This window comes from Zophobas morio, unplaced genomic scaffold (assembly GCF_036711695.1).
Source record: "Zophobas morio isolate AGI-343-1 ecotype UQ-CSIRO unplaced genomic scaffold, CSIRO_AGI_Zmor_V1 ptg000124l, whole genome shotgun sequence".
Classification (NCBI taxonomy): domain Eukaryota; kingdom Metazoa; phylum Arthropoda; class Insecta; order Coleoptera; family Tenebrionidae; genus Zophobas; species Zophobas morio.
This window is the reverse complement of record NW_026972229.1, coordinates 101,290-113,888: the sequence shown is the minus strand read 5'-3', so window position 1 is coordinate 113,888 and position 12,599 is coordinate 101,290. Positions and strand designations below refer to the sequence as shown.

The 12,599-nt window shown below is 31.0% G+C and overlaps 2 protein-coding genes and 1 non-coding gene across 3 annotated transcripts; 2 read left to right on the top strand and 1 right to left on the bottom strand.

The window, feature by feature from the left end:
• Positions 1–384: 384 nt before the first annotated feature.
• On the bottom strand, positions 385–455 carry Trnag-gcc (transfer RNA glycine (anticodon GCC)). The gene has a single exon. It is a non-coding gene; the product is annotated as a tRNA-Gly (tRNA).
• Positions 456–707: 252 nt separating this feature from the next.
• Positions 708–1,782, top strand: LOC135145102 (angiopoietin-related protein 2-like). The gene is made up of 3 exons (XM_064077219.1): positions 708–799; positions 854–1,211; positions 1,259–1,782. Exons 1-3 carry the CDS (start codon positions 722–724, stop codon positions 1,684–1,686), a joined length of 864 nt encoding a protein of 287 aa, XP_063933289.1. The 5' UTR covers positions 708–721; the 3' UTR covers positions 1,687–1,782.
• An 8,265-nt stretch (positions 1,783–10,047) lies between these two features.
• Positions 10,048–11,083, top strand: LOC135145109 (angiopoietin-related protein 2-like). The gene is made up of 3 exons (XM_064077225.1): positions 10,048–10,133; positions 10,182–10,599; positions 10,653–11,083. Exons 1-3 carry the CDS (start codon positions 10,068–10,070, stop codon positions 11,081–11,083), a joined length of 915 nt encoding a protein of 304 aa, XP_063933295.1. The 5' UTR covers positions 10,048–10,067.
• The last annotated feature ends 1,516 nt before the right edge of the window (positions 11,084–12,599 follow it).

The following is a 12,599-nucleotide window of genomic DNA, read 5'->3' as shown; positions in this document are numbered from 1 at the left end:
ATTCCTCCAAGATTCTTTATCAATATTAAAAATAAAAGTCTAGGGAGTCCTAAAATTCTTACAGACTCTTTAAAAATAAGGGTCCTTCGAGATTCTTCCAAATACTTTCAAAAATAGAACACCACACGCCGAGAGATTCTTTCAATTTTTTTTGGAAAATTAATTACCAGAAGATAGGATTCTTTCAAATTCTTAAAAAAAAGACAAACATGAAAGGGTCTTAAGATTTTTCAATACTGCTCTTGAAAGTTGGGTGAAAATTTTATTTTTGAAAAAATTGTATAAAAATTCTGAAAAAATTCAGGGGTATAGATTTCGATTTACTGATTCTAAAAATATAGCGTATTTATGGTCACGGAAATGTAATAATAGTACAAAAAAAGATGCATCGGCCGGGAATCGAACCCGGGCCGCCCGCGTGGCAGGCGAGCATTCTACCACTGAACCACCGATGCTGATGGTACAACGTACCACCGCTCTCTCCCGCAGACTTACCAATGGGTAAAATCTAGGTTAGCTAACTTTACGTTACAGGTAACAATTACCACTTGTTTTTTAAAAAGTTTAAATTTTTAGCAGTTTGAAAGAAATATATGTCTGCAAACTCGGTATAGATAACTGCTCCAAATACAATAATAACCTGGCTAATCTTACGGAAATATGCGGTAACTTTTCTATAAAGATAGTGTAGAATCCGCATAAACAACAGTTTGCGTCCACTATGTACACAAAGTACTTAATTTTTCTGTTGGCTCTTTTAATATGGGTCAGATCTTCAGACGAAAGCGACCATGAAGAGGTAAGTTGATCCAATTATTATTACCCCTTTTATTAAACAGTTTGCTTCTTGTAGTTTGTGGTTGTCTCCACCACACCTCGGTCCCCCTATATTTCTAACCTCGTAGAAAAAATTGACAATCTTCACCAACCTCTGGTACCACCGAAACATAATCGTTTTCCACAAAATTGCAAAGAAGCTCTAGACCAAGGTTCCAACGTTTCTACGTTTTATTTCGTCAGACCTGAGCTTTCCCCACGACCATTCTTGGTTTTGTGTGATATGCAAACCAGAGGAGGCGGCTGGACTTACGTGGTCAACAGGTTTAGTGGCTCCCAAAATTTTGACTTATTATGGACTGATTACAAACGCGGTTTTGGCAACATTGGAGCAGAATTTTGGCTGGGATTAGACAACTTATACCACCTAACAGGTTGTTTCTTGTTTGTTGCCACATTGTTCTAATTTTCTAAGTAATAGGTCAACAAGTTCATGAAGTACTAATCGAACTGGAGGACTGGGACTTCAAGAAAGTGTACGCCTTTTACAATTTTTTTAGTGTTGGTCGTGAAGATGAAGGTTATATGTTGAAGCTTCTGGGGGGCTATGAGGGTACCGCTGGAGATTCTTTAAGTTATAGCGCTGGCTCGAAGTTTAGTACGAGGGACCAGTTCCAAGATGACTTCAGTCACAATTGTGCTAATTATAAAGGTGCAGGGTGGTGGTACCGCGATTGTACCGACACGTTACTAACTGGTAAATATTTTCTGAGGAACGAAGCGACGAATTTGGACGGAATTTATTGGCTGGCATTCCGTGGACCCGATTACAGTCTTAAGCAAGCCAGAATGATGATTAGACCACGAAGGACTAACTCGATGTCTCCCCAAGAGAACATGAATACATAAAATGTTACCCAAATATTTTGGCAAAAAGGAAAAATAAAGCAACAGCTAGTTTAGTTAATTTTCTCTTAATGTTAAACAGATTTACTTGTGTTTCTAGAACGGAAAATGTTCGGTTTAAATAACTGTATTATATTTTTATATATGATATTATTATGTGCAAAGCTATAATAATAAAGTAGGTATACTTCATAATTAATGTAGCGTATGTTGGTTTTTTATTTTTTACAGATTTTATTGTCACTCGTAAAAACCGGAATTAGAACGGCTTCAATTAATCGGTATTGTAACCGAAAATACTGATATCAATATAATCTACCTACCAATGCTGTTCGAATGTTAATCAGCGCCCTCTTGTGGAAAATTGCCACACTACGTACAAAAATTGTGGTTGTTGCATTTAGTTGTGGAATGCGGTTTCTGGAGTTGTTTATCTCAATTGTGGGTTTTTTGGGCTTATTATTCCCCATCATTATCCTCGCCCCCAGCTCGTTCTCGCCGCCCCCAGTTGCTCCAGAGGTCGCTACTTCGCGTGCGTCTCGCATCTAGAAGAACGCCAAAATTTTAGTGATTTTTAAAAAACTCAAGAAACTCAAGAAAAGCAAGCAGCCCAGGAAACGAATAAATCCAAGACATCCAGGAAATCGAAGAAATCCAATAAATTAAAGAAAACAAGGAAATACAAAAAGCCAAAAAAACAAAATTCAAGACACTCAAGAAACTCAAACAACGCAAACATTCCAAGAAATGCAAGAAATCGAAGACATTCAAGAAATCCAAGACATCCATGAAATCCGAGAAATCCAAAAAATCAAGAAGTGCGTGGCTCAAGAAAGCAAAGAAATTCAAGACTTCCTACAAATTTAAAACATCGAGGAAACTGAAGAAATCCAATAAATCCAAAAAAGAAAACAAGGAAATACAAAAATCCCAAAAAAACTCAAAAACGGTAAGAATACAAGGAAATTCAAGGAACTGCAGAAACTCAAATAACGCAAGCAGTCCAAGAAATGCAAGAAATCCAAGACATTCGAGAAATCTAAGATATCTAAAACATCCAATAAATTGAAGAAATCTCAGAAAACCAAGATATTCAAGACTTCCATAAAATCCAAGAAATTCAAGAAACTCAAGAAGAGCGCAGGTCAAGAAAGCAAAGAAATTCAATACTTCAAAAAAATTCAAAATATCGAAGAAATTGATGATATCCAATAAATCCAAAAAAAACAAGGAAATACAAAAAGCTCAAAAAAAGCCCCCAAAAATCAAGGAACACAATAATATAAGGAAATTCAAGAAACTAAAGAAACTCAAAAAATCAGGCATTCCAAAAAATGCAAGAAATCTAAGACATTTAAGAAATTCAATACATCTAAAACATCCAAGAAGTTGAAGAAATCTCAGGAATCCAAGATATTCAAGATATCCATGAAATCCAAGAAATCCAAAAACTTATGAAGTGCGCAGCCCAAGAAAGCAAAAGAATTCAAGACTTCCAATAAATCCAAAACATTGAAGAAATTGAAGACATCTAAAAAATCAAGAAACACAAGAATATAAGGAAATTCAAAAACTGAAGAAACTCAATAAAGGCAATCAGTCTGAGAAATGCAAGAAATCCAAGACATCTAAAAGATCCAAGAAATTGAAGAAATCCCAGAAATCCAAGATTTTCAAGACATCCATGAAATCCAAGAATATCAAGAAACTTAACAAGAAAGCAAAGAAATCCAAGACTTTCAATAAATCCAAAACCTAGAATAAATTGAAGAACTCCAATAAATCCAAAAAAGCAAGGAAATACAAAAAGTCCAAACAAAAAGTCTCCAAAAAATACAAGAATACACGGAAATTCAAGAAACTGAAGAAGCTCAAAAAACGCAAGCAGTCCAAGAAATCCAAAACATTTAAGAAATCCAGAAAATCTAAAAAAAACAAAGAAATACAAAAAGCCCAAAAAAACTCAAAAAACACAAGAGTACAAGAAAATTCATAAAATTCGAGAAAACATCGCAGAAATTGAAGAAATCCAATAAATCAAAAAAAAAGGAAATACAAAAAGCCTCAAAACACTCAAAAACGGTAAGAATACAAGGAAATTCAAGGAACTGGAGAAACTCAAAAAACGCAAGCAGTCCAAGGAATGAAAGAAATCCAAGACATTCTAGAAATCTAAGATATCTAAAATATTCAATAAATTGAAGAAATCTCAGAAATCCAAGATATTCAAGACTTCCATAAAATCCAAGAAATACAAGAAACTCAAGAAATGCGCAGCCCAAGAAAGGAAAGAAATTCAAGACTTCCTAGAAATCCCAAACATCGAAGAAATTGAAGAAATCCAGTAAATCCAAAAAAAAACTAGGAAATACAAAAGGCAGCTCAAAAAAGCCCCCAAAAATCAAGAAACACAATAATATAAGGAAATTCAAGAAACTAAAGAAACTCAAAAAAGCAGGCATTCCAAAAAATGCAAGAAATCTAAGACATTCAAGAAATTCAATACATCTAAAACATCCAAGAAGTTGAAGAAATCTCAGGAATCCAAGATATTCAAGACATCCATGAAATACAAGAAATCCAAAAACCCATGAAGTGCGCAGTCCAAGAAAGCAAAAGAATTCAAGACTTCCAAGAAATCCAAAACATTGAAGAAATTGAAGACATCTAAAAAATCAAGAAACAAAAGAATATAAGGAAATTCAAAAACTGAAGAAACTCAATAAAGGCAATCAGTCTAAGAAATGTAAGAAATCCAAGACATCTAAAACATCCAAAAAATTGAAGAAATTCCAGAAATCCAAGATTTTCAAGACATCCATGAAATCTAAGAAAATCAAGAAAATCTAAAAAAGCAAGGAAATGCAAAAAGTTCTAATAAAAAGTCCCAAAAAAAATACAAGAATACAAGGATATTCAAGAAACTGAAGAAATTCAAAAAACGCAAGCAGTCCAAGACATTCAAGAAATCCGAGGCATCTGAAGCACCCAAGAAATTGAAGATATCCCAGAAATTCAAAATATTCAAGACATCCATGAAATCCAAGAGATCCAAGTAACTCAAAAGTGCGCACCCTAAAAAAGCAAAGAAATCCAAGACTTCCAAGAAGTCCTAAATCTCGAAGAAATTAAAGAACACCAACAATTCCAAAAAATCAAGGAAATACAAAAAAACCCAAATAAAAAGCCCCAAAAAATTAAAAACATAAGAATACAAGGAATTTCCAGAAACTGAAGAAACTCGAAAAACGAAAGCAGTCCAAGAGATTCCAAGAAATCCACGAAATTGAAGAAATCCCAGAAATTCAAGATATTCAAGACATCTGTAAATTCCAAGAAATCCAAGAGACCCCAGAAGTGCGCAGCCCAAGATAGCAAAGAAATTCAAGACTTTCAAGAAATCTGAAACATCGAAGAAACTGAAGAAAACCAATGAATAAAAAAACAATGAAATACAAAAAGCCCATAAAAAATACAAGCAACACAAGCATACAAGAAAATTCAAGAAACTGAAGAAATTCAAAAAAAGGAAGCATTCAAGAGATCCAACAAATCCAGGACTTTCAAGAAATCCAAGACGTTCAAGAAATCCAAGACAACTAAAATCTCCAAGAAACTGTAGAAGTCCAAAAAATCCAAAATATTCAAGACATCCATGAAATCCAAGAGACCCAAGTAACTCAAAATTGCGCACCCCAAAAAACCAAAGAAATCCAAGAGTTCCAAGAAATCCTAAATCTGGAAGAAATTAAAGAACATATAATTCCAAAAAATTAAGGAAATATAAAAAAGCCCCAAAAAATTAATAAACATAAGAATACAAGGAAATTCCAGAAACTGAAGAAACTCAAAAAACGAAAGCAGTCCAGGACATTCTAGAATTCCAAGACATCTAAAACATCCAAGAAATTGAAGAATTCCCAGAAACTGAAGATATTCAAGACATCCATGAAATGCAAGAAATCCAAGAATTTCAAAAAGTACGCAACCTAAGAAGGCAAAGAAATCCAAGACTTCCGAGAATTCCAAAACTTCGAAGAATTTGAAAAAATCCAATAAATCCAAAAAAAAAAAAAATGAAATACAAAAAGCTCAAAAAAGCCCCAAAAAAATCTAGAAACATAAGAATACAAGGAACTTCAAGAAACTGAAGAAACTCAAAAAACGCAAGTTGTTCAAGAATTGCAAGAATTCCAAGACATTCAAGAAATCCAAGACGTCTAAAAAATCCAAGAAACTGAAGAAATCCCAGAAATCCAAGATACTCAAGGCATCCATAAAATCCAAGAAAACCAAGAAACTCAAGAAGAAGATAGCCCAAGAAAGCTAAGAAATCCAAGACTTCCAAGAAATCCAAAACATTGAAGAAATTGAAGAAATCCAATCAATGCTCAAGAAACACAATGATATGTATAAGGAAATTCAAGAAACTGAAGAAACTCAAAAAACGCAAGAAGTCCAAGAAATGCAAGAAATCCAAGACATTCAAGAAATCCAAGATATCCATGAATTCCGAGAAATGCAAAAAATCAAGAAGTGTGCAGCCCAAGAAAGCAAAGAAATCCAAGACTTCCTAGAAATCCCAAACATCGAAGAAATTGAAGAAATCCAGTAAATCCAAAAAAAAACAAGGAAACAAAAAAGCCCAAAAAACTCAGGGAACACAAGATACAAAGAAATTCAAGAAACCGAAGAAATGCAGAAAACGAAAGCGGTTAAAAAATGCAAGAAACTCAAAACATCTAAAACATCCAAGAAATTGAAGGAATGCTAGAAATTCAAGATATTCAAGAGATCCATAAAATCCGAGAAATCCAAGAAACTCAAGAAGTGCGCAGCCCAAGAAAGCAAAGAACTCCAAAATTTTGAAGAAATCCAAAACATCGCAGAAACTGAAGAAATCCAATAAATGCAATAAACAAGTAAATATTAAAAGCCCGAAAAGACCTCAAGAAACACAAGAGTAGTAATCTAAGAAATCCAGTAAAACTAATATAAATAAAAAAAAACAAGGAAATAACAAAAACCCAAAAAAAAAACTCAAAAAACGAGGAAATTCAAGAAACTGAAGAAACTAAAAAAACGCAAGCAGTCCAAAAAGTCGAAGAAATCCAAGACATCTGAAACATTCAAGAAATTGAAGAAATCCCACAAATCCAAGATACTGAAGACATCCATAAAATCCAAGAAATTCAAGAAATTCAAGACGAGTGCAGCCCAAGAAAGCAAAGAAATTCAATACTTCAGAAAAATCCAAAATATCTAAGAAATTGATGAAATCCAATAAATCCAAAAAAAACAAGGAGATATAAAAAGCTCAAAAAAGCCCCCAAAAATCAAGAAACACACTAATATAAGGAAAGTCAAGAAACTAAAGACACTCAAAAAAACAAGCAGTCAAAAAAATGCAAGAAATCCAATATATTCAAGAAATCCAAGACAATCCAAGAACATCCGAGAAATTGAAGAAATCCAAGAAATCCAAGAAACTCAAGAATTGCGCACCCAAGAAAGCTAAGAAATCCAGGATTTAGAAGAAATCCAAAATATCGAAGAAATTGAAGAAATCCAATAAATCCAAGCAAACAAAGAAATACAAAATGTCCATAAAAATTCCAAGAAACACAAGAATACAAGGAAATTCAAGAAACTGGAGAAACTCGAAAAGTGCGAAGCCCAAGAAAGCAAAAAAATCCAAGACTTCCGAGAACTACAAAATTTCGAAGAAATTGAAGAACTGCAATAAATCCAAAAAAGCAAGGAAATACAAAAATCCCATAAAAAATCCAAGAAAGACAATAATAAAAGGAAATTCAAGAAACCGAAAAAACTCAAAAAAAGCAAGCAGTTCAAGGAATGCAAAAAATCCAAGACATCTAAAATATCCAAGAAAATGAAGGAATCCCATAAATTCAAGATATTCAATACATCCATAAAATCCGAGTATTCCAAGAAATTCACGAAGTGCGCAGAACAAAAAAGCAAAGAAATCCAAGACTTCCAAGAAATCCAAATCATCAAAAAATCTGAAGAAATCCAATGAATCTAAAAAACAAGGAAATACAAAAAGCCCATAAGAAACTAAAAAAATTCAAGCATTCAAGAAATGCAAGAAATCCGAGACATCTAAAACATCCAAGAAATTCAAGAAATCCCAAAAATCCAATATATTCAAGACTTTCATGAAATCCAAAACTTTTGCTAGTTTTCATTTTAAATATGTAATAATAATAATTTCAAAAATGTTTTCACTTTTCCAATTTTACGATTTTAGAATTTTTCCATTTTTTCAGTTATTGGATATTAAAATTTTTGATTTATTCAATTATTTTTCGAATTTTCAAATTTTCATTTGTAATTTTTCAATTTTTCATTTTTTTTATTTTCTCAATTTTACGACATTCAGCTTTTTGAGTTTTCATTTTCTAATTTTTGTTTGTTTGGATTGTGCAATTTTTCTTTCATATTTCGATTTGGAATTTTTTGTTTTGGTTTTTTATTTTCTTTATTTTTTCAATTTTTCGGTTCAGATTTTGTTTTTTTTTAAATTTGAAATTTTTCAGTTTTTTAATTTAACGATCTAGGAATTCTCCTTTTTGCAATTATTTGATTTTAAAACTTTTTCATTTATTTGAATTTCCAATTTTTCGGTGCTTCGTTTTTTCATTTCTTCAAATTTTCGATTTGCAATTTTTATTTTGGGTTTTTATTATCTTTATTTTTTCAATTTTTCGTTTCTAAATGTTTCAGTTTTTCGTATTTTCAACTTTTACATTGTTTACTTTTTCGTTTTTTCAATTTTAGATTTTTCAGTTTCATGATTTTTGATTTTTCAGTTTTTGATCGTCAATTTTTCCAGTCTTCCTTTTGTAATTTGTTTGTAATAATAATAATTAAATTTTTTTTTTTTATAATTTTTCAGTTAGCTACTAAATTTTAAAAATTTTCATTTATTCAATTATTTTTCGAATATTCAAATTTTCATTTGTAATTTCCCAATTTTTTATGCATGCAACTTTTTGAGTTTTCTTTTTCCAGTTTTTGGGTGTTCAGATTTTGTAATTTTTGTCCATTTTTCGATTTCGAATTTTTCGTTCCTGATTTTATAATTTTGATCGATTTCAGTGTGAAAAGTTTCGGTTTTTGGGTGTTTTACTTTTTAATTTTACGATTTTTGAAAATTTTCAAATTTTCGAATCTTCGTTTCTTGATTTCTTCAAATTTTTTATTTGGAAATTTTATTTTCGCGATTTATTTTCTCTTCGAATTTTGATTTCTTAGATTTTGCAATTTTTTTTAGATTTTTCAGTTTCATGATTTTTAATTTTTCTATTTTGGAATTCCAGCTTTTCTAGTTTTGATTTTATATATGTAACCATAATAGTAATTTCAAACATTTTTCACTTTTTCACTTTTTCAATTTTACTATTTTAGCTTTTTTTTCATTTTTCAATTATTTTTTGAATTTTCAAATTTTAATTTGCTATTTTTCAGTTTTTCATTTTCATTTTTTAAAGTATTTGATTTTTGGTTTTCCAACTGTGGGTGTAATTTAGATTTTGTAATTTATCTTTCATTTTTCGGTTTATTTTTTATATTTTTTCAGTTTTTCTTTTTTTCAGTGTGCAACCTTTCAGTTTTTCGATTTGCAATTTTCCAGTTTTCAATTTTAGATTTTTCAGTTCTTCGATTTTCCAACTTTTCTAATAAAAAATTGGAAAACTGCAAAATTGTAAAATTGAAAAATCAAAAATGAAAAATGCAAAAGTACAAAATCAAAACTTTGAAAATTTTAAAAACTGGAAATCACGAACTTAAAAAATTAAAGTAATCCGAAAAGAAACATTGAAAAAAATAAAGGAAAGAAAAATTGCAGAGTTCAAAAAATTTCAAATCAAAAAACTGAAAAATTTGAATGTCGAGAAATTCAAAAATTGAAGTTAATAAACGAAAAATTATAAAACTGAAACACCGAAAAATAGAAATATTGAAAAATGAAAGAAATGATTTTGTTAATTTTATTTTAAGTTAAAAAAAAGATATTACATGTAGTTATAAAGTTGCAAAAATTGTGATTTTTTTTCCAAAAATGTGGATGTCTAGGGTGAAAACTCAGAACATGGCTCAGAAAAGAAAATCGCGTCAGAAAAAATATGGTCGGGAAAATTGGGAAATCGCGTCCTAGCGCTTTTGACGGGGAGTAGTTTATCTTTGACACTGCCGAACTAATATTTATATAAATAACATTTTCACTGTTTACAAACTTGATATAGATAACCACTCCAAATAGATCGACGACCTACTAAATAATCTTAGGGATAAAATTTCGATAAATACAATACGAACAGCGTACAAGTAACAGTTTGTTATTGACAACGAATAAAATGCACCCACTTGTTTTCCTGGCTGTTATAATTTCGGTGAAATGTTTAGTCAACCATGATGAAGAAGTAAGTCCACGCAGACATAATTCGTTTTACCAATTCTAGTTCTTATAGAATGTGGGTGTCTCCACCTCACCCAGTCTCCTAAACTACATCTTTAATCTCGTAATGAGAGCTGATAACCTTGCCCAACGCGTAAAAAAACTAGAGAAAATAATTACAGATTCAGAAACCAAGATAGAAAGAGTGGAACCATTCAAAATGTTAGCACAAGGTCCTCAACAAAGTTGCCATCACGCCCTACAACAGGGCTACTTTGACTCCACTTTTTATTATATCAAGCCCACGCTTGCCAAACGGCCATTCTTGGTCTTGTGCGACATGGAGACCCTGAGGGGCGGTTGGACCTACGTCCTCAACAGGTACAACGGGTCTCAAAAGTTCGATTTACCGTGGCATTACTACAAACACGGGTTTGGCAACATCAACGGAGACTTTTGGTTGGGGTTGGACTCCTTACACTATTTAACAGGTTTTTATCTCGTTTTGTTGCGACAAAATTGTTATTTTTTTTTTTAATAATAGGTGACCAAAATAATGAGCTATTCGTGGAACTGGAAGATTGGAACTCGGACAAAGCATACGCGTTGTACGATTCTTTTGAAGTTGGTGGTGAAGATGAAGGTTATATGTTGAAGAAGTTGGGAGGATACCAGGGCAGTGCTGGGGATTCGTTCAGTGATAGTCTTGGCTCTAAGTTCAGCACGTTAGACCACAACCGAGATCCCCAAACTTTCGAATGTGTTTTTAAAAAAAATGCAGGATGGTGGTTCCGCAATTGCAGCGAATCATTGCTTACTGGTGAATATTACGAGGAGAGTGAAATGTTCGAAAAGAGGGATGGAATCTATTGGACTACATTCCGTGGAAAGAATTACTATCTTAAGCATGCGAAGATGATGATTAGACCAGCGCCACTGACTAGGATGTTACAGTCTCCCGAAGGCACTGTTTAATGTACTTCGTAATTTGTCAAGTGGTTATAAAATATATATACATAAAAAGCTAGCTTAGTAATTTTTAGATATATTTTAATTTTTCGTTGATTTCAATTTTGCGATTTTTCATACCTCAATATTTAATTTGACGATTTTGCAATTTTACGATTTTACAATTTTTAAGTTTTTCAATTCTTCAATTTTATATTTCTTTTTTTCATTTTGCGGTTTGTCGTTTTCCGGTTTTTAAACATTTTAAAATTTGTTTCGCTTCAACTTTTATATCAGTGCAAAGACAAAAAAATCGAAAAGTTAAAAAAAAAAATGGAAAATCGAAAATTTTAAAAATCCCGAAAATTGAAAAAATGGAACATAGAACAACCGAAAACTCGAAAAATCAAAAATCTAGAATTTTAATAATCGAAAAATTAAAATATCGAAAAGTTGAAAAATAGAGAAACCGAAATATAAAACAGCCGAAAATTAAAAAATCCAAAGTTTAAAAAACGAATAACTGAAAATCGGGGAATGCAGGAGTCCAAAAATCGTAAGCTTATAAAGTTTTTCATTTTGCATTTTTTCGATATTTTCCGATTTTTGAATTATTTTTCAAATTTTCAGTTCTAGATATGTGTTTTAATTTTTTGTTTTCAGTTTTGCGATTGTTTGATTATATAATTTTTCGGTTTCTCAATTTTTCGATTTTCGATTCCTCAATTTTTTAGTGTTTTCGATTTTTATTTTCTCGATTTAATATTATACGATTTTTCATTTGTAGCTATTTTAATGTTCGTTGTTTTTAATTTTGCGATTTTTCGTTTCTCTATGTTTATTTTCTAAGTTCAATTTTTCAAATATAAATTTATTTTCACTTTTTCAAATTCTTAAATTATTCGATGTTTCATGCTGCACGTTTTCGATTTTTCATTGTCAGTTTTTTCCAATTTTTGAACTATTTTTCAATTTTTTAATTTTTAGTTATTCTATTTTCATGTTTTCAATTTTGCGATTTTTCGTTCTTCAATTTTTAATTTTCGGATTTTTCAACTTTTCTGTTCTTCAATTTTCAACTTTTCGAGTATCAGTTCTTAAACTTTTCGAGGTTTCATTGTTGCAGTTTTTCTATTTTTCAATTTTGCAGCTTTTCGATTTTTACTTTCTCGAATTGAAATGTTGCGACTTAGTAATTTTTAGATATATTTTAATTTTTCGTTGATTTCAATTTTGCGATTTTTCAAATCTCAATATTTAATTTGACGATTTTGCAATTTTACGATTTTACAATTTTTAAGTTTTTCAATTCTTCAATCTTCTATTTCTTTTTTTCGTTTTGCGGTTTGTCGTTTTCCGGTTTTTAAACATTTTAAAATTTGTTACGCTTCAACTTTTATATCAGTGCAAAGACAAAAAAAAATCGAAAAGTTAAAAAAAATTGGAAAATCGAAAATTTTAAAAATCCCGAAAATTGAAAAAATGAAATATAGAAGAACCGAAAACTCGAGAAATCAAAAATCTAGAATTTTAAAAATCGAAA

Bases quoted from the DNA above. Each gene is read 5' to 3' on its own strand.
- LOC135145102 (XM_064077219.1), top strand. From the start codon at position 722: ATGTACACAAAGTACTTAATTTTTCTGTTGGCTCTTTTAATATGGGTC. The intron at 800-853 runs GTAAGTTGATCC...TGCTTCTTGTAG, and splicing joins ACGAAAGCGACCATGAAGAG to TTTGTGGTTGTCTCCACCAC. The intron at 1,212-1,258 runs GTTGTTTCTTGT...TCTAAGTAATAG, and splicing joins CAACTTATACCACCTAACAG to GTCAACAAGTTCATGAAGTA.
- LOC135145109 (XM_064077225.1), top strand. From the start codon at position 10,068: ATGCACCCACTTGTTTTCCTGGCTGTTATAATTTCGGTGAAATGTTTA. The intron at 10,134-10,181 runs GTAAGTCCACGC...TAGTTCTTATAG, and splicing joins TAGTCAACCATGATGAAGAA to AATGTGGGTGTCTCCACCTC. The intron at 10,600-10,652 runs GTTTTTATCTCG...TTTTAATAATAG, and splicing joins CTCCTTACACTATTTAACAG to GTGACCAAAATAATGAGCTA.